General features: G+C 40.5%; 1 protein-coding gene across 3 annotated transcripts; it reads right to left on the bottom strand.

Moving 5' to 3' along the window:
• Window positions 1-10,945: 10,945 nt before the first annotated feature.
• Window positions 10,946-22,637, bottom strand: LOC116049897 (mitoferrin-2-like). Of its 3 annotated transcripts, none has more exons than XR_004896993.1 (5): window positions 22,108-22,449; window positions 15,877-16,105; window positions 14,898-14,954; window positions 11,985-14,094; window positions 10,946-11,310 (listed from the first exon to the last, which is right to left on the bottom strand). XR_004896993.1 is itself a non-coding variant. In XM_031299945.2 (5 exons), the coding sequence occupies exons 3-5, from the start codon at window positions 16,097-16,099 to the stop codon at window positions 13,508-13,510; spliced, it is 867 nt and encodes a 288-aa protein (XP_031155805.1). In that variant the 5' UTR covers window positions 16,100-16,105; window positions 17,646-17,711; window positions 22,108-22,197; the 3' UTR covers window positions 12,739-13,507. The 3 variants fall into 3 exon arrangements, 2 of the variants coding, with proteins under 2 accessions (XP_031155805.1, XP_031155804.1); XM_031299945.2 differs by lacking the exon at window positions 10,946-11,310 and adding an exon at window positions 17,646-17,711 and having other exon boundaries at window positions 12,739-14,094; window positions 22,108-22,197; XM_031299944.2 differs by lacking the exon at window positions 10,946-11,310 and having other exon boundaries at window positions 12,739-14,094; window positions 22,108-22,637.
• Between the last annotated feature and the right edge of the window lie 1,563 nt (window positions 22,638-24,200).

Here is a 24,200-nt window from a genome sequence, read left to right as displayed (position 1 = left end):
TTACATCTCTACTCTGGGGCTGTTTCCAACTGCTTATCATTCATTCAAAAATATTCTTTCTGATTTCAACAACAGAGACAACTTTTGTGTGTATTAAATACTTACCTAGGATCATCACTGATCAGTAAACCAAGTCATTGACGGCACCCCCTGGCCGCACACGTCACCCATTCTGAAGGGAGATCCAGCGATGCTGATCAACACATTATTGGGATTTTGCTCTAAAAACATGGACACAAAGTAACACCGTTTACTATTAAAATAAACCAACACTATTTAGGATTGAGATCTGTAAAGTCAGTATGTGAAAGTTCGGATTTGGATAACATTGCTAACTGAATCTCCTGTTAATATTTGTTTTAAGCAAAGATTATTTATTATCATGCGTTTTAAAACCCATCATGTTTTTTTGTTTTTATAAATTGCAATGGAATGTAATTTTAGTTGTTGTAAACAAGACAAGAATGTAATGTGATCTTATCTAGTGCACATGTATTTATATTTGTATTTAACGTCATGCTCATGTTAGGGTGCCTATCATTGTTTTTAAGGGAGTCTATTGTAACAGCTGGCCAGGGACTGCAGATGAAAACTAGCCTTTTGGCTAATTCTGGCATATTTACAGAAATGTTTATTAATATGCACTGTCCCTGACAAATACAGATACAATTAAATTAAATCTAGTAACAGTAAGTGTTATATATTGGGGAACTAAAATGGTAATCTCAAACTGGTCTGAGCTGGTATTATAGAAGAAAACATTATAAAAGACCAGCCGAGCATGATTCCTTTAAGTCTGTCAAAGACTTTCTAGATCATGTCTAATTAAGACTCTTTCTCCAATTAATTATTTCTCTATTAGTTTAAATGCACAATTGTGGAAAATTGAGCGGGAAATTCTCAAAGGTTATCAGTTATCAAAAGTATTTCGTGTGTATAGAAGAAGCTTTGTGGGGAGCTTAAAAACTGATTTTAGAAAAATATAATGTTGCTTAAAGGTGTGTCACTGAATATATGACATAACATAACCCAAAACATGTTTAATGCTCTCATTTCTAAAAACATTAAAGCTTAAAATGTGTTACACCTGCAAGCTTTACATGTTTGATGACACATTTTCTATTCAAATGTTCAAAAAGTAGCTCTTCAAATGCTAATTTCAAAATAAAAACGTCACCAGTTTACATTCAGTTCTTACATTATCAGCTAGTCCCCATCAACTTATGTTAAAGTGCTCATATTATGCTCATTTTCCGGTTCATAATTGTATTTAGAGGTTATATCAGAATAGGTTTACATGGTTTAATTTTCAAAAACCACCATATATTTATGTTGTACTGCACATTGCTGCAGCTCCTCTTTTCACCCTGTGTGTTGAGCTCTCTACAGAGCTACAGAGTGAGACCTCTCACTTCTGTTCCATTTTTGTTGGGAGTCGCACATGCTGCAGTAGCTAGGTAAGGACTACTAGCCAGTCAGAAGCAGAGTATGAGGGCGTGCCCTGACAGTAGCTAGGTAAGGACTACTAGCCAGTCAGAAGCAGAGTATGAGGGCGTGCCCTGACAGTACCTAGGTAAGGACTACTAGCCAGTCAGAAGCAGAGTATGAGGGAGTGCCACGCTAGCAGCTAGGCGAGCATTATAACATGTGTTACAAAGTGACCACGTTTGTCTCTGAAGTAAAGGCTGGACTACAATAGAGCTGTTTGGAGCAGTTTGTGAACAGTGTTTTCTGTTGGAGATGGTAAGTCCCTTTGGGGTGGACTTTGGGCTTTTTCACTTTGTAAACCTATAACGTACACAAAAAAGATATATAACACAATAAAGGAAAGGGAAAAAGCCCAAAAGCATAATATGAGCACATAATTCTATTAAAACCTAAAACGTACATTATGTCTCTTTACTCTAACATGGATACTGAGGCTTTACTTGTTATTGCACTCTGTGCTCTATCGAGTCCAAGTTCAAACTAAGTCGTGTTAATGCTTCTCGTCTTTTAGTATCTCGATCAGTTTGGAGAGTGTCTCCTGGCTCGCTCTGTCATAACACCCACATGTTGGTGCAGGAGGTGTAGTCATTTGCTGTTTACTGTATGATTGGTCATTAAGGAGCAACCCCCCCCCCCCACCCATCAGAGGACGATCAATGAGCCGCTCAGGCTGCAGAGCGGAGTACCGACAGGCCCAGACAGGCTGCATTCACACACAGAGACTCCTCAGCTTATGGCAGATGGATCTGAACTTACAGCAGAGGCTCTTACTGCGGGGGGGGGGGAACGACACATTATAACCGGGGCTTCTGGGGGTCGCCCCGGTTGACAAAAGTCAAAATCTTAATTTCCTTATCTTAATAATAATTAATCTTAATAAATCCGTAAAATGAAGAAAAAGTTCTGGCAGCATATTACCCAGACTTTGCTGTAATACAAAAAAAAAAAAAAATTAGATGTGTAGCTGCAGTTAAAATATAGAACATTTTCTTTTAGGCCTATATAAACATTCTCTTATACGAAGCTGCCTAGTTAATAAACTTCTGAAAACGTTGAAGAAAACTTCAAAATTGTCCAAAAAAGGGCGACATACATCGAAAAAAAACATTGAAAAAGAAAATCGTCACAAAAGGTTAGAAAAAGCGACAAAACACCCCCCAAAATCCCCAAAATGTCATAAAAAAGCGACATGTGAAAAAACAGTGACAACGTGGACTTAATCTCCCAAAAACAATCTTTTTTTTTTGGGGGGGGGGGGGCATATCCCTTGCATCCCCCCAGAAATCTACGCCTATGACTACAACAGCTGCTTCATCAGCTATCACTACTACTGTTCGTGGCCTGCTACAGGGCCCCTAGGGCAGAAATGAGCTGCTGGTACCCTATACACCTCCCACTCCTCCCCCTCTCGTTATGTGCAATGTTTTTATACAGGAATAATGCCTGGATCCAGATTTTAATAAACAAAATGTATTCAGGCATATGAACAGTGCAAAACTGTCTCAGGGATCTTTCTTAAGTTTAGGTGGGAGAGCTGGACCTGGCATTAAAGGGGGCGTGTTGCTTCAAGCCCCGGCAGTGAGACATAAAATATAATCCAGGGAGTCTGGATCATATTTTATCCTGACATCCTAAAGCTTAGATCGGGCCCAAAAAATCGGCCCGACACATTAACTGTAATTATGAGCCTGAGACCGATTTAAACCTGACAATTTTTTAATACGTGGGCCGTTATAACTGACGTTCTCAACTACAATTCTGAGTTGTTTGAACTATCTTAATGAATAATGCAACAAGGACGAAGCATGTAAACAGTATTGTTTGTTTATTCAGAATGGAATGGATTGCAAATGGATCCGAATTAAGAAACGTAAAAAAAAAACGAGCTTGATCAAGGGCCCGGCCCGGCCAGAGGATAGTGGCGGGAAATATCGGCCCGACCCGGCCCACGGGCTCGAGCAGAGAATCTATCTCTATGACATCCACTTCCACTCTTTGTGTGTTGCCGTTCTCTAAATCTCTTCTTCGGTGAAGAACAACAGACTTCGAGCTATCGATACACGCTGAAAATGTCAAGTTTTGAAGAAAAGTTGGATCGTGCAACAAGGCATTCTTCTTAAGACATTTATGAGACAGGAGTCTCAAAACACAGTTACCATAGCGTCCTCCATTTTGGACTCTTCAGCTCTCTGTTCCACTAAATGTCAGCACTGTCAAGTGTGCGGGTCAAAGTTTTGTTGAACTGTATATAAATTGTGCCGATCTACTTGGCGCGTGCGATCAAATCCACTGGCTGCAGAGATTCCGTTAAAATGAACTACTGTTGGCACAAAATGTTGGCATTAGCGAGCTTAGCATCAGCTAACACTGACAGAACAGAGCCCAGACTGACAAATATGCTCAGTCTGACAAGCTGAATCTTAAGATGGCCATTTTTCATCCCTCCAATGATTAGTTTTCTGGTGTGAAAAGAGCATCACAGCCTCACACAATGTATATATGTGGCTGTATCATTTAGCAGTCCATTGCCGTTTCCTACATCTTGTAAAAGAACACTGGACAACACTAATAAACTGTCAAATTTAAAGAAATTATGGCCGATAAATATCAGCTATCAGTTGTATAGGCATAATCCATATTTGTCAAAACCTTGCTAAATATCAGAGTAACCTCCTCTGTGCTAATCTCTGTGGATCGCAGCCTGTGGGAGTTTGGCTCTTAAATGAGATATCCACCAATTGAAAATTTGACACCTACAAGCTTCAGTGTAAAGTGCTCTTCAGAGACTGCACAGTGTCTTCTGAGTCAGCTCACACACACACACACACACACACACACACGTAATGCTCACTGACTTCAGCGTAATAGATGTTGCAATGGACGTGGATGTTTGGAAATGTCTTTTTAACTGCTTTTCCCGTTTTCTGGGATGGGAGACGGGGAGGAAGGCCAGCCAAGAGAACGGATTCGCCTCGTCCATCAACCCCCCCCGAGATATCTAAATATTTATCCTGTGATCCACATTTATCCATTCACTGCTGCAGCTTTCTGGGTCAAAAAACGTTATGTTTTCTGGGAAGATACACGAGTATACTGTGTTTATCCAGTGCTATCCACAGAGATTTATCCTAAACTGTCAGGGTTTACAATAACACACATAAATTGCGGTGCGTGTCTCACTAAAAATCATTAGAGTCATTAATTTGAGATCTGCGCCAGCTGGGAAAGTCTGGGTAGAAATGAATGAGTAACGCTTTCGCTTTACATCAGCAACTGATAGCCAGGTGCTCTTGAGCAAGGCACTTAAAACAAAGCTGATCAAGCTGATTAACCAACAGCAAAACGATCACGGTTCTACCAGAATGAATAACATGCATGTCAGCTAATTTCACGTGAATAAATTGCATGAATTCTAACAGGCACACTTCTGGAGAATGGTGATTTTTAAGAGGAAAGAGTTGGGCCTTCGTCCATGAGAAGGGTGCGGCACAGAAATCCAACTCAAGGCACTCAAGTGGGGCGGTTGACAATAAAAAGCCTTCAGTAAATAGGGCTAATACAAACATGAAGACACTCTGAAAGGACACCATGCATTCTCACTTTGCGTTGGTGTATTTTTATACACATTAGCTCATGATTAATGGCCTAATACCACCCAGTTTAGCGCCAGGAATTTTCATGCCACACCCTTTCCATGGATATATTTCTTTGCCTTTTTATTCTGAAAGTTTTCTTTTAAAAATTTATATAACAATACATAACAATCGGCGAACAAAAAAAAGAAATTGATGTGGCAGAAAATCAAAAACTCCGTTGATTTGGCAGGTGAAAAAGCCAACAGTCTACTAAATGCTTAAAGTTGCCCATATTATGAAAAAAAATCACTTTTTCTGGGGTGTTATTTTGTGTCTCTGGTGCTTCCACACGCATACAAACTTGGAAAAAAAAACATTCATGCTGTTTTGAGTGAGATACAGGTTTCTGAATGTATCCTGCCTTCAGGACATTTGGTGTGTGCTAACCACTTTAGCTAATACCACATCAGCTAGCTGTTCCTCCAACTTCGGCCTGTACAAGGCAGGATTAGCCGGGAGACTTCCTTTTAAACGAGGGCGCACTTCCAACTTTGTGTGGAATACCTGCAGACGAGCGACATGTAAGTAGTTCTATACAATTTCTTTTGTAGATTAGGGTGAACTCGTGTGTGTTGTAGCAGTGTTTTGCCATTGAGAACGGGGTGGCTAACCGCTAACAGCGCTAGCTTCTAGCTAGTAGTCCTTACCTAGATACTGCGCATGTGCTACTCCCAACAAAGATGGAACAGAAGTGAGATGCCTCACTCTGTAGCTAAAACAGAGAGCTCAACACACAGGGTGAAAAGAGGAGCTGCAGCAATGTGCAGTACAACAAAAATATGGTGTTTTTTTTTTTAATTAAACCTATTCTGGTACAACCTCTAAATACAATTATGAACCTGAAAATGAGCATAATATGGGCACTTTAAGTTTTGTGATTTAACACTTTTAACAGTAATATAATAATAAATATTAATGAATATTAATATAATAAACTATTATATGGTTAGGGATTATATACAAAAAATCAGGATGCTGTGCACAAAAAGCTACATTTAATTTAAATAAACACCTACGTGTGTTTTCCTTTATAAAAGTTAGTTGCAAGAGTACTTATTAGCATTGTTACTTCCCTTTAAAATGAAACGTTTCTGGTAAACAGTTAGTGGCAGGTTGTCGGCAGAAGTCATCACGGTATTTTTACTTAATTCTTAGTTGTACTTCAAAAACAAAGAAAGTAGAGAATGACCCCTAGAGGCTGCAACATTCATTCCAGACTGAAATATCTCAACAATCATCAGATGGATTGCAGTGAAGTTTTGCGCGAATATTAATGGTCTCCAGAGGATTTAATCCTGATGACTTTGGTTATCCTCTGACTTTACATCCAATGGCAATATGAGCTTTACATTTTTGTGTGTACAATTGTGTTTAGTGCTAGTTAGAAAATGTTAAACTAAAGCTGGTAAACGTATAAAAATCAACATACTCACACTGGCATTGCCTTATCAATAGTGGGGCAAACATGTACCGTTCCCCCCCCCCCCGAGGCGGTTGCTAGAGAAAAGACCAAAATCAAAAGCGTTCACCCTCTGGAGAGTCAGAGAGAGTAACTGAACCATTTGAAAATATCTCGTATACATATGAAACCATATTTGGTCTGATGGTGGCCAATAGACAAAGGTCAGAGGAATCACCAAAACCATTAGGGTTCATCCTCAGGGGATCATGAACAGGGTGCAAAATTCACTTTTTGTCCACCGGACGGCTGGTAGCATGGTGCTAATTTTTTTATTTTCACAAAATGTCCCCAGGGGGATGAATTAAAGATGCAGTAGGTAAGACTTATAAAACTAACTTTCTGTCATATTTGCTCAAACTGACCCTATGTTTGAGTAGAACTACATGAAGCAGGTAATAATAATAATAAAAAAAAAAATCTGGCTCCTCTGGCACCACCTACAGCCTGTAGTGCGATTTGCAAAAATCCACAGCTCCCTGTTCAGATGCACCAATCAGGGCCAGTGGTCACTGCTCATGCACACGCATTCATTCTCCCTTGTGGGGGGAGGGGCTTAGGAGACAGGAGACAGAAAGGGGGGAGGGACTGACAAGTTGTCGATGTTCAAATTCTTTGGCTAAAGCCTGGATCTTCACAATCCTACCTACAGCACCTTTAAGTATATTTCCATCTAAAGATGTGGCCAGTAATTGGATATTTTGTTCTGGACCAATGTGTCGGACGGACCAACCGACATCCAGAGACCCATCGACCAACAGTGGCATCCTGCTAGTGGAGATCAAAGTCAATAATAAAAAGAGAAGAACTGAAAAAGTCATATCAAAAGACAAAAAAATGTTAGAGCAAAACAAATGTATATTCACTTACGTAATGAAAGAGGTGTGTAAATTGTATACTAGTTTATAATTCTAAGTGGACGCTGTCCATGAAGTGTTATATACTGCATATACTACTACTGTTATATACAGTACACTGCAGGGGAAATCACATGTACCATCCTCTGTGGGTTTCAGGGTGTGTTCCTCTGGAGTGGTCCACCTGTAAAACATGGCACTTCATGAGGCAAACAGCATGTGGGGGGCACTAACAACATGCCACACTGCTATTCTAAATTATGATTTATGCTGTTTATATTAAACCTGCAAAGTAATGTGATGTGCGGTATCGTCTATACAGTATTTGTGTGACCTGCAGGCGGAGCGTCACCGATGGAGAGATTAGAAACTCATCCCATATTTTAACACCAAAAACAAACCATTAATCAAACGAAGGATGGCAGGGAAGCGTGTTGGTTCAAATCACTTCTTCTTTCTTTTCTAGCTAAACATACACACATATATTCTCCGGGGTAATTGTTTGGAGGGATGTGCAGAAGGTGTGTTGGGTTTCTGTCACCTCATTTGTCTCTTTGTATTTCATCTACACACACACACACACACACACACGCCTCATGTTGACCTTGGCTCTGACCAGACCTGCTGCCGTGCGCCCTCCAGACGAGGGCCTGACCTCACTTGCCAAGAACCTTCCTGTCCGACTAAACGGATCGCCTTACGTTTCAGAGCACCGACGCTGAAAAGGAACAACAGTAGGGAGGAAAAGGGGTGGCAGCAGAGGGGGGTAAAGTTAGATGAGAAACGAGATGAAAGACAACATTTTAGCTTGTAGGCCGCGGGGAATGACAACAAACATGGGGCCTCGAGTGAAACAGGATCTGCTTCTGTCTCTCTGTGTGGAGGCCTGCCTGTCAGCTTTCAACCAGGAAGCACGGGAGCTTACCCTCTACCCAGAACTGCAATTGTTTAGCTACGGAAGGCCCGAGAGGACACAAAATCATTTTGTTACCTCAACCAAAAGCTTTTGTTGTTGTACCCCAACTGAGCAACCATACTGCAAGTGTAAAACACGTCATTATAGTTTTTGTTTCATGGTATTAACACAATTCGAGATCATGAAAGTAATAAAGATACTATACTGTGATTCGGGCTGTGATTAATGATTCTTTTCATTGTCGATTATTTCCCCAATTAATCAATAAGCTGTTTGGGCTATAAAATGGTTAAACATGTGGATCAGTGTTTCCCCAAAAAGCCCAAGATGACGTCCTCAAATGTCTTGTTTTGTCCACAACTCAAAGATATTCAGTTTACTGTCACAGAGGAGAGAAGAAACTACAACAATATTCACATTTAAGAAGCTGGAATCAGAGAATTATTACTTTTCATAAAAATGACTCAAACCGATTAATCGATTATCAAAATAGTTGCCGATTAATGTAATAGTTGACAACTAATAGATAAGTTGTTGCAGCTCTATTTGTGATAAAAAATAAAAATAATAATCCTTTTTGATGTTTCCAATGTTAGAACAGAATATAATCAGGTAAGTCCCACTGAGACCTCATTTTCAAGGAGGACTTGAGTGCAAAACAGTTTTTGTTGTAGGGACAAAACCAATTACGGATTATTTTCATTATTGAATAATAAAAAATAAAAAAATATATATTCATCCATTAACTTATTCATTTGGTCTAAAGAATTTCAAAAAAACTTCAAATCCTTCATCGGACAGGTTCAGAGCCCGAGGTGACATCTCAAACTCGCTTGTTTTGTCTGATCAGTCCACAAGATATGTAAAAATAAAAACGTTTTCTAGGGCTGTGCTCGATTAAAGAAATTCGTAGTCGACTAACACTCATTCAATTGTATCGACTAATCGATTAGTTGATTTAATCGACAGATCTGTAAATCTGAGTTTCTCTGCAAAGTCATGCAAAAGCACCACTTTAATTCGTGTTTACCAGAGATGTGCTCGTACGTTTAAGCATAAAACATGACTAATCGACTAAAGAAATCTAAGTTGACTAAGACCAAAACGACCGATTAGTCGACTAATCGACTAAGAGGGAGCAGCCGTAACGTTTTCTATGTGCTCTGACTCTGCAAAGTGCTCTCTATTTAGAACCTACATCACACCGTTACATACTGCTCAATTGTGGTCTAATTATAAGAAAAAGAGTATGCAGAGGCTCAAGGTAGCATACAATGATGCAATGAGTCTGCTGCTCTGTGTCCCTAGGTGGCAGAGCGCCAGTCATTTGTTTGTGTCCACTAGAGTGCCAACCTGTGAGGCACTCTTAAGACAACTGATGTTTAGTTTTACATGTCACCTGGACAAGTCAGAGAACCACATAATTGAAGCTCTAGTCAGCCCTCTGAAAAGCTGCTATAGATACACTTCTAGGTTACATTGGTGTAATAGCATGTATATCCTACAGGCTAATATGCAATTTTTATGTATTCTTGTATCTCCTTTTTTATACCATTTATACTGTATGATGTGCGATATGGACCTGTGTCTGCAATAAAGCTTTATTATTATTATTATAATATTCAGTTTACAATTATAAAAACAGGGAATCCTCACATTTTAAAAACTGGAACCAGCACGTCATGAACTAGTTTTTTTAAATATAAAAAATGGTTGTCAACTTTCTTCCAGTTGATAAATCAAGGTATTGTTTTAGCATTACAAATTATAACTCGCAGTAAGAAAAACCTCTCATGTCAACGTCTGTATTTTCTGTCGACATGTATCCTGCATTGACTGAAAGTTAATATTGTCGATGGCATCGGCTACTGTAAATCATGAAAAGGTTCAGTGTTTTTTTTTAACAATCTGGGTCTTATCTTTGTAGAGTTGGCCATCATTCTACTAGTTATCATAACAGTGCTGACATCTGTGCATACCAACCAACAGATTTGGCAGCGAGGGTCGTCCCCGTATCAGCGACACCTGCTGGTTGATTGGTAGACCGACATTAAAGTTGCACAGGTCAAAGAAATTGAGATGAGAAAAAAAAAAAAAAAAAAAAGTAAAATTTGCTCATCAGAATTTTTCTAAACCAAAGGGTGACTGACCAATATTAAAACAAAACAACAATATATACTATTTACGTTCACATAACGTATCTTATGTGACATAAGATGAAGAAAAGCAGCAAATCCTCACAATTTAAAAGCTGGAGCTACCTAATGTTTGGCATATTTGCTTGATAAATTAAACCAATTGAAAAAGATCTTTTATTTTTTTTTTTTATTTCTGTCAATCAATTCATTGACTAATAATTGGCTTTTAATACTTTCCAAACCAGCCCAGCCCTATTTTAGTAGAGAAAAATTATCAAACATAATCTACAAGTTAATACAAGCAGCCACATGCATCACCCGAATTAACTTAAAACAACCTGTAATGGCAGAAGTTCCAGCCTAAAAGTCTTGTGCCTTGGGGGGGGGGGGGAAGAGTTCAATATGTGGAAAGGGAGCAAGGAGAAAAAAAAAGTAAGACAAGTAGACAAAAGTAAGTTCTGTCAGCGCTTGATGAGCCAGCACCAAGAGAAGACCCTGCTTCTGCGAGGAGCTGCCTTAGCGAGTTTATTTACAATTCACAAAATACAGGTGTCGCTCTCAGACAGACAGTGTTCAAGCTTTTCACATTAGTGTCGTCCTCTGACAAACCAACAGTTCCTCTGCTGTCTCGGTCTCTAGCACTCTCAGTCTTTGGTTTCCCCGATCCTGAAACTTGGCTTCACATGAGCAACACAATCATTTTTTTATAAATACTCCTTAGCCGTTTAACTTTTTCTCCATACTCGTATGTCTGAATTTAAAAGAATCCAGGTATTCCTTTGTTGCTACCTTCCAGGAGGGAGGATCTGTAGACTTTCTACAAAACAACCCTCTACTTTTACAGCGCAGTCTTGATAAAATCTTCTGTTTCATATATTCGTATAATTCAAAATACAGGTTAGCTTCAAAACTTAGCTGGTTAGAGAGTTTGGGTATATTATCTAGATTTGTCCGTATTTATATAGAATATATATTATGTACAATTTCATCTTCTTTACAGGCTTCAAAACACAAAACGACGTCTCTATCCGAGGATCTCTTTGTGGTAGTTGTGCGTTTGATGTATAGCGGCTAACCGAAGGCATGTAAAAGTAATGCTACTTTGTTCTGTGTACTTGTTTTAAGGTCAAAGTTATGTTTGTTTTTGTCCTAACAATAACTGCTATTAAGTGCTAGGATGTTGTGCATTTTAAAAAAAAAAACATAATAAAAACGTAACATGAAGTGACTGTCTAAGGTGAATACTCATGCCGTTTTTGGTCCATCTGTAATTCTTGTTCCAAAACTCTACATATGCATAAAAAAAAAAAATCTTAGATTATAAACACTTTGCCATTTGTAGGAGTGTTTACATTTTGTTAACCAAGGGTTAACATTTTCTTAAAAGATGTAGCATTATTTTTTTTTTGCTGCGCTGAATCTTTCTGATGCGGTATCTTCCATATGATCGATAGATTGTTTTAGAAGAAAAATGGGATTTAAAAACGTAACCAGCACGAGTCTACAAGCCTGTCAGTGATGTGTCCGTGGCTCCACCCAGAGACAATCCTTCACGTGTGCGTGAATTTGAAAGCAACCCGCAAAGATACAGAAGTGACAACATGAGACCGTTAAAGCAATAACCTCTTTCATACGGTCCTTCAAAAGAAATTGCACTGTGGTCAGACGCTCACCAGAAAGAAAGCTAAATATGTTATGTTTGTGCGTTTTTCCTTTGAAGGACAACGCAAAGTGGATAGCTCAGTTAGGCCGTGCTGAGACCGGATCGGGTCAGAGTCGCGGCCGAGCTCTATCAAACGGATCCAGTCCACCTCCGCTCATCCAGTCACTGTAACACACACACACACACACACACACACACACACACACACTCCGTTCCACTCAAGTGTTGAATACTGGAGTATTTTTTATCCAGAAATAATTTTTGACCTACAAAAAAAGAATTACAGGCAATGTGTCGCCTTCATGACTGAGGGATTTGAGTAATTTCTAGTTTCATTTAAGAAAAAAAAAATGTAAGTAGAGTGTTACTTAACACCAGCACAAGTATTCAAACTATTTTGATATGGCTGATTGTGTAACCTCCAGTTATTTCTCCATTGTTTTGCCGTTGAGCTGTACGCCACCACGTGGTCAGAGTGTATTATGGCAATAATACCTTGCAGCAGTGCAACATTTCAGAGAGGGGTGTAGCTCAGCTCATGGTGCAGTTCTTAGAACTTTGATTGTGATGAATTTTCGTCTTGGCTCTGTACTCAAAACGCACTGGATTGTAACTATGAGGTTAAAGTGCTGACTTTCCCCATCAATGTAGGATTGCTAGCCCTTTTTATCCTTTTGGCGGGTACGTATGACAAAAATGCTATCATTTCTACACAGTTCATTGGAAGTGAAAGTAAACACCATCGAACTAAAGCTCAAAGTCAGCACTTTAACTTAAGAGTCATAGTTTCTTTCTTTATCCAGTGTACTTGAGTTCAGAGCCAAAACAAAGTCTAAAACGCTAACAAACTGCGCTGTCGCTGGTTGAGGGGAAGAGAGCATTTCTTTGATCAAGTGGCCAAATACAACTTTGCTTTTACTCTGCCTTACCCTCCATGAATAAGAAGCTTTTTGAAAGCCAACATAGGGAGTTTGTCAAGTTGAACACTAAAATGAAAAATAGTTAAAGCGTCATCATTTAGTGGGGCGAGTTTAGGAATCAGGAACTTCCCGTCAACCCCTTCGAGGCTCTTTTCTTACCGATAGGTATTGACGGACATTTCGTCAACATCTAGAAAGGAAGAATTTAAGACTATTTGCCTCCTAGGTGTACGTGTCCTCACCTGCTGTGAACTAGAGCTGACCGTGCTTAATAGATCTCAGGAAACAAGTTTGCTCAAAGAATCTAAAGTTCAGGAGCTTTTTTTTTTTTTTTTTTAAACCTTTAGATGTTTAGTGATCAATACCGATTGAACCGCGATCGATTGCAATAAACCGTTGCGTTGCCGATACCCAATCTCATGGCGCGGTGTTTATTTGTCGCCGTCACGATCCCCGCGCAGCCGTCTCTCGTGCTGGCGCTTAGTGATGATGTATTTGAAGAACTCGTAGACGGACCAGCTGATGGCCGTGGAGGGCATCTGGTAGATGATGCGGGCCTGGACGCCTTTGAAGAAGGCAGGCATGCCTCCCGTTCTGTACACCGTCCGAAAGGCCTCGCAGAGGCCAGAGATGTGGCGGCTGCCGGAGGCAGCGGCCGCCCCAACCGCCCCGGATGCCGTTGCGGCCTCGGCCTGGATCACGTGGATGGCCTGAGCCTCCTGCGTGTTGAGGAGGGTCTTGCAGACGTCGAGGGGCGTGGTGGCCGCGGCGGCCAGGGCTCCGGCCAGCGCGCCCGACACAACGTGGGAGGAAGGGTTGTACTGTCTGTGGGGGTTGAGGAGCTCCTGGAGGTACTCGTAGGTGATGAAGTGGAGCGCCTGGAAGGGCACGTTCATGGTCAGCTGGGTGGTGTAGCTGCGGTAGAAAGCGGCCGGGCCGTCGTGCCGCCACAAAGACCCCACGCAGTCCAGCACGCCACGGTAAGGAGAGTTGAACATCTGCATTCGCTGTTTCACAACTGAGGGGGAACGAGGTGAAGGAGAGGAAATTAGCAGGGAAAACCCCAAAGTATTTATGTCACATGATTACACAATCAAACCGGACACTGAAAAGAGGAAGTGGGAGGAAGGCAGGAACACTAGAAAGGAAAGAAAGACGTTTAACCAAACTTTGTCTTTAAAAAAAAAAACCTTGTTTTCTTAATACAATTCATGGCAAAAACGGGTGGAATACGTGGGACTAAAGTCACATAAATAAACTGAAAACAATCACTCATCAATTGAACAATAAATTACAACAATGTAGCAGAATTATTAAAAGGCCTAATGCTTGAATATCGAGGAATATTGTTGCAGATGTATTAGCATTTTTTATAAGCTTTAAAAAAAACTTGAAAAATCATACAACTCTTAGCAGAAATAAAGTTTAACATCAAATAGGATCGTTGAAAAGACAGCTGTGGTCAAGAAAGTCTATGTTACTGTGTTGGAAAAAAAATGCAAAACGGGCTAAATCTTAATGATCAGAAATATTATGATGACGATGCTGTAACGCTGATAAACTATATTATCAATACATATTTCAAAGTAATTATGTAACTCTTCGACTGGTTTGTTGCAGTGACATTTTGGTTAACAGCTCTCCAGTAACACATCTTGAGTCTGGAGCTCCACCAAGTGTCCTGATGGCAGAATAACACCAGAGACTTTCTACAAGGGCCTTTGAAAGAGGGTGAGAACTTCTATACATAGACCAACAGTAAGTCTTCACCGTGCAGAATATACCTAAGTGTGTGTGTGTGTGTGTGTGTGTGTGTTTTACCTTCGGCTGGGTTCATGGCGGCGTCGTGCAGCACTGTGGCCATGCAGCCCGCCACTCCTGCAGAACAGAGAGAACAGTGAAGCGGATGTTAAAGCCTCAACCACAACAACCTCCTCCCATGGGTCACTCTGTAGGAAAACGTAATGGCAGCTCCACGGCCATATAATGGATAGGATTGGGCAATCGAGAACCGATTCCTGCTTGGAATCTCTTCCAAAAATTACGATTCCATCGGAATCGCTTGGAGGATTTGGTTTCAAAGCCGATCATCGGTTCCAAATTTAACATGCGCAAGTTTTGGTTGTGTTGCAGCCTTGGACCACAGTAAGCGGCGCTCTAGTCCTAAAAACGTTCCTCTTATTTGGGAAATAAGCATGTGACCCGTTTCAACTCCACCACTCAAAGAATCGGAATCAAGAATCGATAAGAACCAGAATCGAAAGGAAGAATCTGAATTGGAATCAGAATTGTTCAAATCAAAACGATGCCCAACCCTAATAATGGGTATGGATTTTAAGAGTGAGAAAAGAAATATTTACCAAGTACTTGAATTTACTTTTAAATTGAACATTGAACATATTATAATAGTACTCTCATATTTAATAGACGACACGTAATAGATACACGTAACCCTACCTGTACAGTCGTATAAAGATCCATGTCACACCAAATAGTCAATTGTAACATTAAACACACTTTTATGACTAAAAGGTCTAGAAAAAATGTAAGACCTTTGTAAACGAAATTCAATACTTTTAAGGCCTTATTTTGAAAATGCAATACTTTTTTTTTTAATACTAATACTAAAAATACTAATATACACTAATAGTTACTTAAAACCCTGTATTGTCACTAAACCTGCCTTAAAATGAGTTGTTAAATTGTTTTTAAAAAAAGTGAGTGAGTTACTTTTGAGCATCGTGAATGAAAAGTAACATTTTCATTAAGGTCTGTGTGTGTCTGTTGGAAGACACCTTACCATTTGCAAAGTGGCTGTTGACTCCGGGGTGAATGGCGTCACTCAGCGAGAACTTGATCTTCTCGTAGCAGGCAAAGTAGAGAGCATGGGCAGGCCCCGCCCCCACCGCCAGCACATTCACACCTCTGATTGGCCGCCACACACCCTCCGTCCGCACAATCTGCCGAAGGGCGTCCATCACGTTCCTGTAGCGCGCCCCTGGCTCGGGGTGCAGGCTCTGCATGCGAGTCTGGTGTGAGAGGAACAAAACGCAGACACCAACATAAAGGACATATTTATCCCAATTGTTTTCACAGAAAGGTGTGCAGAGTTCACAATTCCTGACTTCGCAGAGCTACTGAATTATTTTTTTAGATTAGATCGGTATCAGATGTTCTTACAAAGAAAAACAATGAGCTCTTCCACCATCAGTTGTTCCAGCTGTCCCGGTAATTCTTAAACAACAACATGATTGACTATAAAACTGAGACCGTGCCTCGACATCAAACTTCCGAGAGAAATAAAACGACTGCAGACAAAGTCGCCGACCACAAACCACGAATGAGGACTGAGAGTGCTGAACGCAACCAGGAAGTGGTGCAAAAACAAAAACACTAGTATTGCTCAGATAGGTAGTACCGTTTGCTGCAGAAGGAACATCAGTGAATCAATGGACGTGAATTTATTTAGCGCTTTTCTAGTCTCAACGACTGCTCAAAGCGCTTTTAAACAGTACAGGAACCATTCACACACGGTGGCCGAGGCGGCCACACAAGGTGCCCGCCTGCTCATCAGATAAACCTTCACACACATTTACACACTGATGGCGCAGCATCGGGAGCAACTCGTGGTTCAGTGCCTTGCCCAAGGACACCACCGACCTTCCGATTGGTAGACGACCGCTCTACCGCCTGAGCCACAGCCGCCCCCGCGTGTGTATAAATAAAGCGGCCGAATACGGGAGCAATGAATGAAATTCCACAGCCGCAGACCAAGATGGCGCAATATTTTAACTTTTCATAACATGCAATAAGGGAATTGCCCGTGCCTACACCCTTCCCCCCTCAGGGGTGATTATTTACAGCGGCTGGGTCCTGGAGGCTTACATGCACATTCCTGCTCCCTGCTTCTGGGAAATGATAACTCAAATGGAATTTGCCCAGTCATCCACCATATGAGCAGTGTATTCAAGTCTGGTGGAGTTTTTCTGGAGCACCAAACAAAGAGCCAGATAGTTATACCAAAAAGCAGAATCAGATGCCAGTGAACAAAAAAAAAACAACACAAAGGGCTTTGTGTTCATGTCACTTTTTCCACATACATAAATTATCTTGACATGTACCTTATTGAAAAGGACAGATATTAAGACTCAAGTACAACAGCTGAAGCTTGCCAAACAAGAGTACTGATGCCATCGCAAAGCTGTATTTGCAAAGATTTAAAAAAGGCATGAGGACCTCGGTCAAGCAAACAGCTGAAAGGCAATCAAGATGCAGTCATTGACTCACTTATGTAACATATAGTGTTATGTAATTGCTAACAGGAAGTGGAGGAGGGCATGTTAAATGTATGTAGTGCTTGACAATTTAACTACACATCTGACCAACACTTGTAGAGCTGTATAGCTGTTTTTGTGCCTTCAAAATAAAACTATACATTGTCAACTTGTCATCTTGTCGTGCACTACATAATATTTCACTTTTGGTCCGACTCCATATTGGATGTGTCTATCTATGTGACGGTGTCTCTCGTTAAGTTTGCTTTTGGCCTGTAAGATGACAGACACTAACCTCTGCGACTCATCTTCAACCTGGCAGCTACAGCTGACTCTCCTCTTGCTTGGAAACAAAAAGGCCCTTGATTGGATGACAAAAGGAGTAATGCTGGTAACATCTACTATCCACACAGCCGGGAGAAATGTGTCTCTGCGGTCAAGTTGTTATAGCATATAGTAAGTAAGTAGTAGTCACTAGTAAGTGAGATAACTTTGGGGTAATTTGCACTACAAGGACAGAACGAATGTTATTATTACTTTTTTATTTTTTTTTTATTTTCTTTGTGCCATGTCAAATGACAACATGGTGCCCTTTATTTTGTGCAGTGTGAGAATATTACTTCCTCACAGCGAGACATTTAATCACAATATACAAAGTATATTAGTAATATAACAGCCACACTGCATTGTGCTTCGCTAACTTTCAATCAGACTGTTACAGGAAGCAACAGACATTCCTACTAGGAAATACATCTCTGACATTTAGGTGTCTTTGCATACGTCATTGTCTAAATACCGTGGTGTACTGTAATACCTTGATACCGCCCAAGCCTAGTAGGAATGTAGCAACTTAACACCAGCTGAAAATCCTTTTTGCTATCATGAAGTGGTTGAAAACATCACTGTAATGATGGAGAGAAGTGTACTCAGGGTGCGGTCAGTATATTTTGACATTAAAGTTGGGTTCGGTCAGAGGTGCAGCCGAAACAATGCGTTAATCCTGGTTTTAGGTTACGAGCTGCGAGCAATGAGGAAACAGAGTCTGAAATTAGTGGAAAGAATCAACTGGTAGATTAAAGATGTTGGCCAACCTGCTGTGTAGGAACACGGAACTAAGATTGTGAAAATCTAGAAATCTTTGGGAAAGAGGAAGTTGAGAGCACAACATTACTGTAATCAAAAACCAAACTGGCTTCCTTGAGAGTTTGGGCCACACAAATTTCTAATGCACTTCCTCCTCCTCCTCCTCCTCCTTTGACTTTGTGGCTGAAACAGGCAGCCACTGTCTGTACCGAAGGGGGAACAGAGAGTTATGGGAAAAAGGACCATTCAAAATCTTTCTTGTCTTCAAATTGCCTTGTTGCTGATATGTGCTATAGAAATAAAGCTGTCTTGCCAACGATCACATTTCTTAATATTTGTACTAATTAATCCAGGTCCACGGTGCCCATTTACAAGCCAACCAGAACAACAAACTTGTTGGACAAAGGAGTACAAAACCTGTGATCTTGCCAGGGTGGGTCTTGAGCTTGAATTTAAGGGTAGACGTTAAACTGTGCCTCATTTCTTTCTTTCTTTTTATTAAGAAAAAGGCAAGCTGTTTTAACATAAATTACTTTTCTTAAATATCCACAATAAAAATTCAAAGATATACTGATGCATTTTGACAAGTCCTAACCACAGGGTGACCATTTCAAATGGCAATATACGCCTATCATAATGTGATAAAGTAACATAAATTCAATTTATCATATACTTTAAAAAAAAAGAAAAAAAAGAATATGTTTTACTATTACTTTTTCAGAATTCGGAATAACTACAATTCTGTCCGGTGATAATCGTTTCAGACATCTGAGGAGCTTTACACGACATCTTCCACCGATTTGCAACGCTATTGTAAACAAGGGGTGATCAGGTTTAAGGTTGCCATGCCAAAAAAACGTGCCAACTGGAAGAGCTAATTACCAAGGAATTTGTAGTGAACAAGAGCTTTGTTTGAACTCAACAGCAGTCTGGATAAAGAGAACCAATGTCCTAAGAACAACCAGTTGCAGACAGCAAGACCAATACGCATTTGGTCTCGATGTCGACAACTGACTTTTGACTAGAGAGGTCGATCATTCTGACGAGTCATTCCTAATTCTTATGAAAGGAGGTGACGGTGTCAGTCCAACACCTTTGAGCGTTGAGGTACGCAGCGAGTGGATAGTTTGCCGGCTCGGTTCAGGCCCAATAAATGGTTCCTCATTTGACATGTTGCAATTCCAAACAAACACTGCACAGTCTGTGCTATTTATGCTTACCTTCGTAGTATAATGTTTTTACAATATAGGTGCACAGGAAATGTACTGTACGTTCTTTTCCCCTTCTCGGGAAATAACAAACGTAAACCAATAAACATGAGCAGAATTCTTTTTGTTTTTCTGAGGATTCTTGTTCTCACCACTGTCCACTATTGGTTTCAATTTCTTCCACTTCGAACATGAGTGATTGGTAAGACAACTGTGTACACTATCACAAGCCAAGGTGTGTTTTATTTCTCTATACTTATCCATCTATACTGTCGACCATTCATCTGGTGACTCCGACCCATGTGTGTTAATAATTTACTACTTAGTTTTCTTCACAAATGGACTTTCCACATGATGGCCTCAGACAGTTTTCCCCTCATTAAATTCTCAGTAATGTCTTTACAAATCACAAACAGACCAACGACTAACAGCACCATATACACAGGGTTCAAAATTACAACCACCCATCCAACAGCCAAATACTGGTAAAATATGCACGTGGCTGGTAGATTTGTTTCAAAAGCCAAAAAAACGAATTAGCCATTTGGCTGGTGGACGAAACGTAAATTTTGAACCCTGCATGTACATCTACTACAATTACATCTTTGTTTAGATTACCTATGCTAATTTGTTTGGTATGTTGAACCTATTCTTCCACTGACAGACACATACCTGTATCTACCCATGAAATGTTAAATGTAGCCTACACTTTGCCGGCATTATTAAAACATATCGGATTCATAGATGATTTTAGCTAGCTGTAGGGAGAGACTAGCCTGGGAAAACCCTGACAAACTTCCGGCAAATTTGAGATTTGCTCTGCAAGTCAGTCTGGCCAAGAGCCCATTCAAGCCCATTTCCACTTTTTACAAATCGAGGCAGCCATCACAACCGTTGAGGCGGGCTTTACACGATGACGATAGCGCAGCGACGGCAAGCAGCTTTTTGTTTACGTTCAACACGACGGCCACCGAAGCGCAGCAACCTGTTGATGCCGCTGTCGCTGCTACGTCACCCGGATCGTTGGTCTGATTGGTTGAAGGACTATCCAATTGCGCCCAGAGGCATTTGAGCGGCGTCCGTTGGTGACGCCCCTTTGGAAATGAGCTGCGGATGAACCTTCCCCAGACCCACTCTCAGTTACAACTGAGAAGGGTCTGGTGTCAACCAGGCTAGGGAGAGACAGAACATGGAGAGAAAATAAAGAAACGTATGTGATAGTAAACAAAACATTGTCACGCATCAATGCATATTAGACCTACTGTTCCAGGCATGGAAAATTTAGGTTTGGAAATTCCATGACTTTTTCCAGGTTTTCCACGACTGTGGGAACCCTGTGTATGTAGCGTGCTAGCTAAGCGAGAAGAGACCATAGACTGTGAAAATAACGGACTTAGCAGCAGTTATGTCACCCATTGGTTGTGGACTACCGTTTTGAAGCCTCAAGTTTAGAAATTTGGCCGTCGCCATCTTAGTTTTTCGAAACCGGACATGACAATTTTTGGACGTGAGGGTGGAGTTGGGGCGAATGACGTGGCTAAGCCAGCGTAGTCTATGGTTTTTAAAGCGCTGCGCTAAGCCAAATGTTAAAGACAGAAAGTTGCCGTAGTTTTACCGCTAGCTAGCTTAGGTGGCAAGGTGCCACCGAACGCTGAACTAGACATTTTTAAGTGACCCATATGTTCCAATTAACTTTGATGAAGTGAAAGTTAAGGCTCAAAGTTTAGGGTGAAAACATGGACAGAACCTAATAAAAAGTTCCTGGCTATTTAAACGCAAACGGTACCATGGTTAGCATTGCTAAGCCTTTACCGTTGACAGTTCGGCATGTAGCCAGCCCTAAAGCATGCCCGTTTTTTTGTCAATTTTAAATGGGACCATAATTTATAAAATGAACAGCATGCTGTATTGAAGAAGACTTGAAACTAGCAATTAAGACAAACTCATTAGAAAAATGTTTACTGGAGGTAATAAATAAAGCCATTTTCTCATAAACTTCTATACAATCCGACTTATTTTTTGCAATCGGTGGAGTCGCCCCCTGTTGGAAATTCGATCGAATGCAGGTTTAAAGAACTTGCGCATTGGCTTCCCTTTTCAGAGCCGGAAGCTCCGTCCATTATTTGTACAGTCCATGGAGGAGACGCATCTGTCAGTTTGTTATTAAACAAAGTGCGACCAAAATGAAAGCGTAACTGCGCCAAACATACATACTCGTATATGGAATTTTACTTTGACCACCTTGTGTTGCGTTATTTCCTGCTTAGGTAATGCTAGTTAGTTAACTGACCTCTGTTAGCAAGGTTACTCCATCTGCTTGTAGCCTGCTTACGGTAATCAAGCTCAGGCTTGTGTTCAGGCCTAGCTACGTTAAACAACCAGTGGCTGCGTTCCGTGTGACATAAACTGGGCATGGAGAAATATTATTTCAAATAAGCGGTTTTTTGTATGTCTTTGCTTAAATACCTTAACACAGTCGATGGGGTACATAAGGCAGTGCTCCATGATTCCAGCCACGGCTCCAGCCAACATGTGTGTGGTGGTGGCTGCTTCCTGTGGTAGCCCTTCGTAGTCTATTTCTGGCTCGATGGAGGTCGAGGTTTCGGGAGTTGCTCGATGCAACACCGGAGCAAAGCCCTGTTCCCCGGCCATTCTCGGTGAAAGAGACCCAACAAATCCTCCCGTGGTGTCCAGGAGCCTTCCGCCCATCCATCGAAACCCTGCACCGGCTGCAGCGCCAGTAACCCGGCTTTCGACGCCCGGTGTTTCCACGGACGTTCGGCGGGACACGAAACCGTCCGCTTCCATTCAAGTGAAAAGGATATTAGTCCGTCTAGTCTGTTATAATCGGCGACTCTAGCGACCCGCTTGTTGGTGTAGTCTTCCCGGCAATGTAATTATTATCCCAACCGGCCGGAGAGACTTGGCGGGTCGCTGCAGCTTCTGCGAGACAGCAGCTGTGTAGAAAGTCCGGGAAACGGGAGTCCAAGAGGGTGGGACTTTTGTGGGTTTACCAGTGAGTCACACTAAAAGCTGAATTATGATTCGACAGGCTGACTGTCAATCACTGATAGTCCCCTCAATTGGCCAATTCTGTCTAAAGTGGGCGGAGCTCCAGCATCAGTGGGTGTTGACGATTTTGTAACATTTATGTCACATGAATATACGGGAAGTTTTAAACAGGACGTCCCAAATTGGAATTCATGTCACTTATTATACTTATATTATTGTTTCATTATGGTGTTGTATACAGAATATTCGTAGTAAGTAGAAGAAAACTATTTTCTGATACTGACCTGAATTATTCATTGGCCTGTATGATTCAAACACATTTCAATCTATTTTTGACAGAAAGCCAACAGTACAACAAAACAAAAGCAAGATACTAATATATTCACATTTATATATATATATATATATATATATATATATATATATATATATATATATATATATATATATATATATATATATATATATCTTTATTTCCGCTGTTGTGGTCATGCTGAATAAAGGGACTAGTGACAATCAAAAACTGGAAATAATCTACAGCATGTTCTCATGTGTCCATGTGGTGGCGTATGTTGTTATGTATGATCTATCTATCTATCTATCTATCTATCTATCTATATGTAGTACATTTTACCTGGATAAAGAAATAATTCTACAAAACATTATCCATCCATTTACCAAAACATGTCGTACCAATATGACGCATATGCCTCTGATATGCAATAATAAAATGCATAATCCCTCAAAATTTTCAAATGTTCCAAAATTACATTTGAAAGTCTCAAATTGTCACATTTTTGTCTTTACAGTGACTTTCTTTTCTTTATTTCCCTTACTCAAACCCAAATACAGTAATGCATCATAGAATACAAATGGAATAATGTTCATATTATTTGTTTATAATAACATATAATATATGTTCAGTGAATATATTTTATAAACAAAAGGAGTGTTTTTTAAATTCACCACTCATATTCCTACAGCACTTGAATGCAGCAGACGTTCAGCGTCAAGATACGTGTTTGATGACGTAGCACCCGGGCCGACAGGAAGTCTGTTGGATGGTTTCGATCCAAGGGGGTTAGCTTCGCCTCAGAACTCGAATCTCCTATGGCGCCATTTTGATGCTACAAAGCGATCACCCGACGTTAGCATTCCATTGACTGCCATTCATTTTGACGTCACTTTGACAGCGAATAACTTTACATCTGAAGCGTTTAAAGACTTTATTTGTCCGTTGTTTATTTCTAAAGAAACACAACAATGTATAAAAGGCTCCATTACCTTGTACCTCACGTTATGGCTCCGTAGTATACGTTTTTGTAAAATAGGCTAACGATTGTGTCATAACCACGCGACTTACTGTCGCATAGTAGAGGAATTACCGTATAGTACAGGAGAAGCTCACAGGCAGTTTGGACTTACATTAGCTGTTTAAGTGTAATTACTAATGTTAACTAGCATTTTAGTTAGCAATAATTAGCCTGTGTCCACGTTATCTCCTTACATATACATATGCTCTCCTTCTCTGCAAGATTGGGAATGAT

Source organism: Sander lucioperca, chromosome 4 (assembly GCF_008315115.2).
Source record: "Sander lucioperca isolate FBNREF2018 chromosome 4, SLUC_FBN_1.2, whole genome shotgun sequence".
In the NCBI taxonomy this organism is placed as follows: domain Eukaryota; kingdom Metazoa; phylum Chordata; class Actinopteri; order Perciformes; family Percidae; genus Sander; species Sander lucioperca.
This window is presented reverse-complemented; position numbering and strand designations above follow the sequence as displayed.

Bases quoted from the DNA above. Each gene is read 5' to 3' on its own strand.
- LOC116049897 (XM_031299944.2), bottom strand. From the start codon at position 22,449: ATGGAAGCGGACGGTTTCGTGTCCCGCCGAACGTCCGTGGAAACACCG. The intron at 16,106-22,107 runs GTATTTAAGCAA...CTCTCACACCAG, and splicing joins ACCCCATCGACTGTGTTAAG to ACTCGCATGCAGAGCCTGCA. The intron at 14,095-14,897 runs GTAAAACACACA...GTTCCCCCTCAG, and splicing joins CGCCATGAACCCAGCCGAAG to TTGTGAAACAGCGAATGCAG.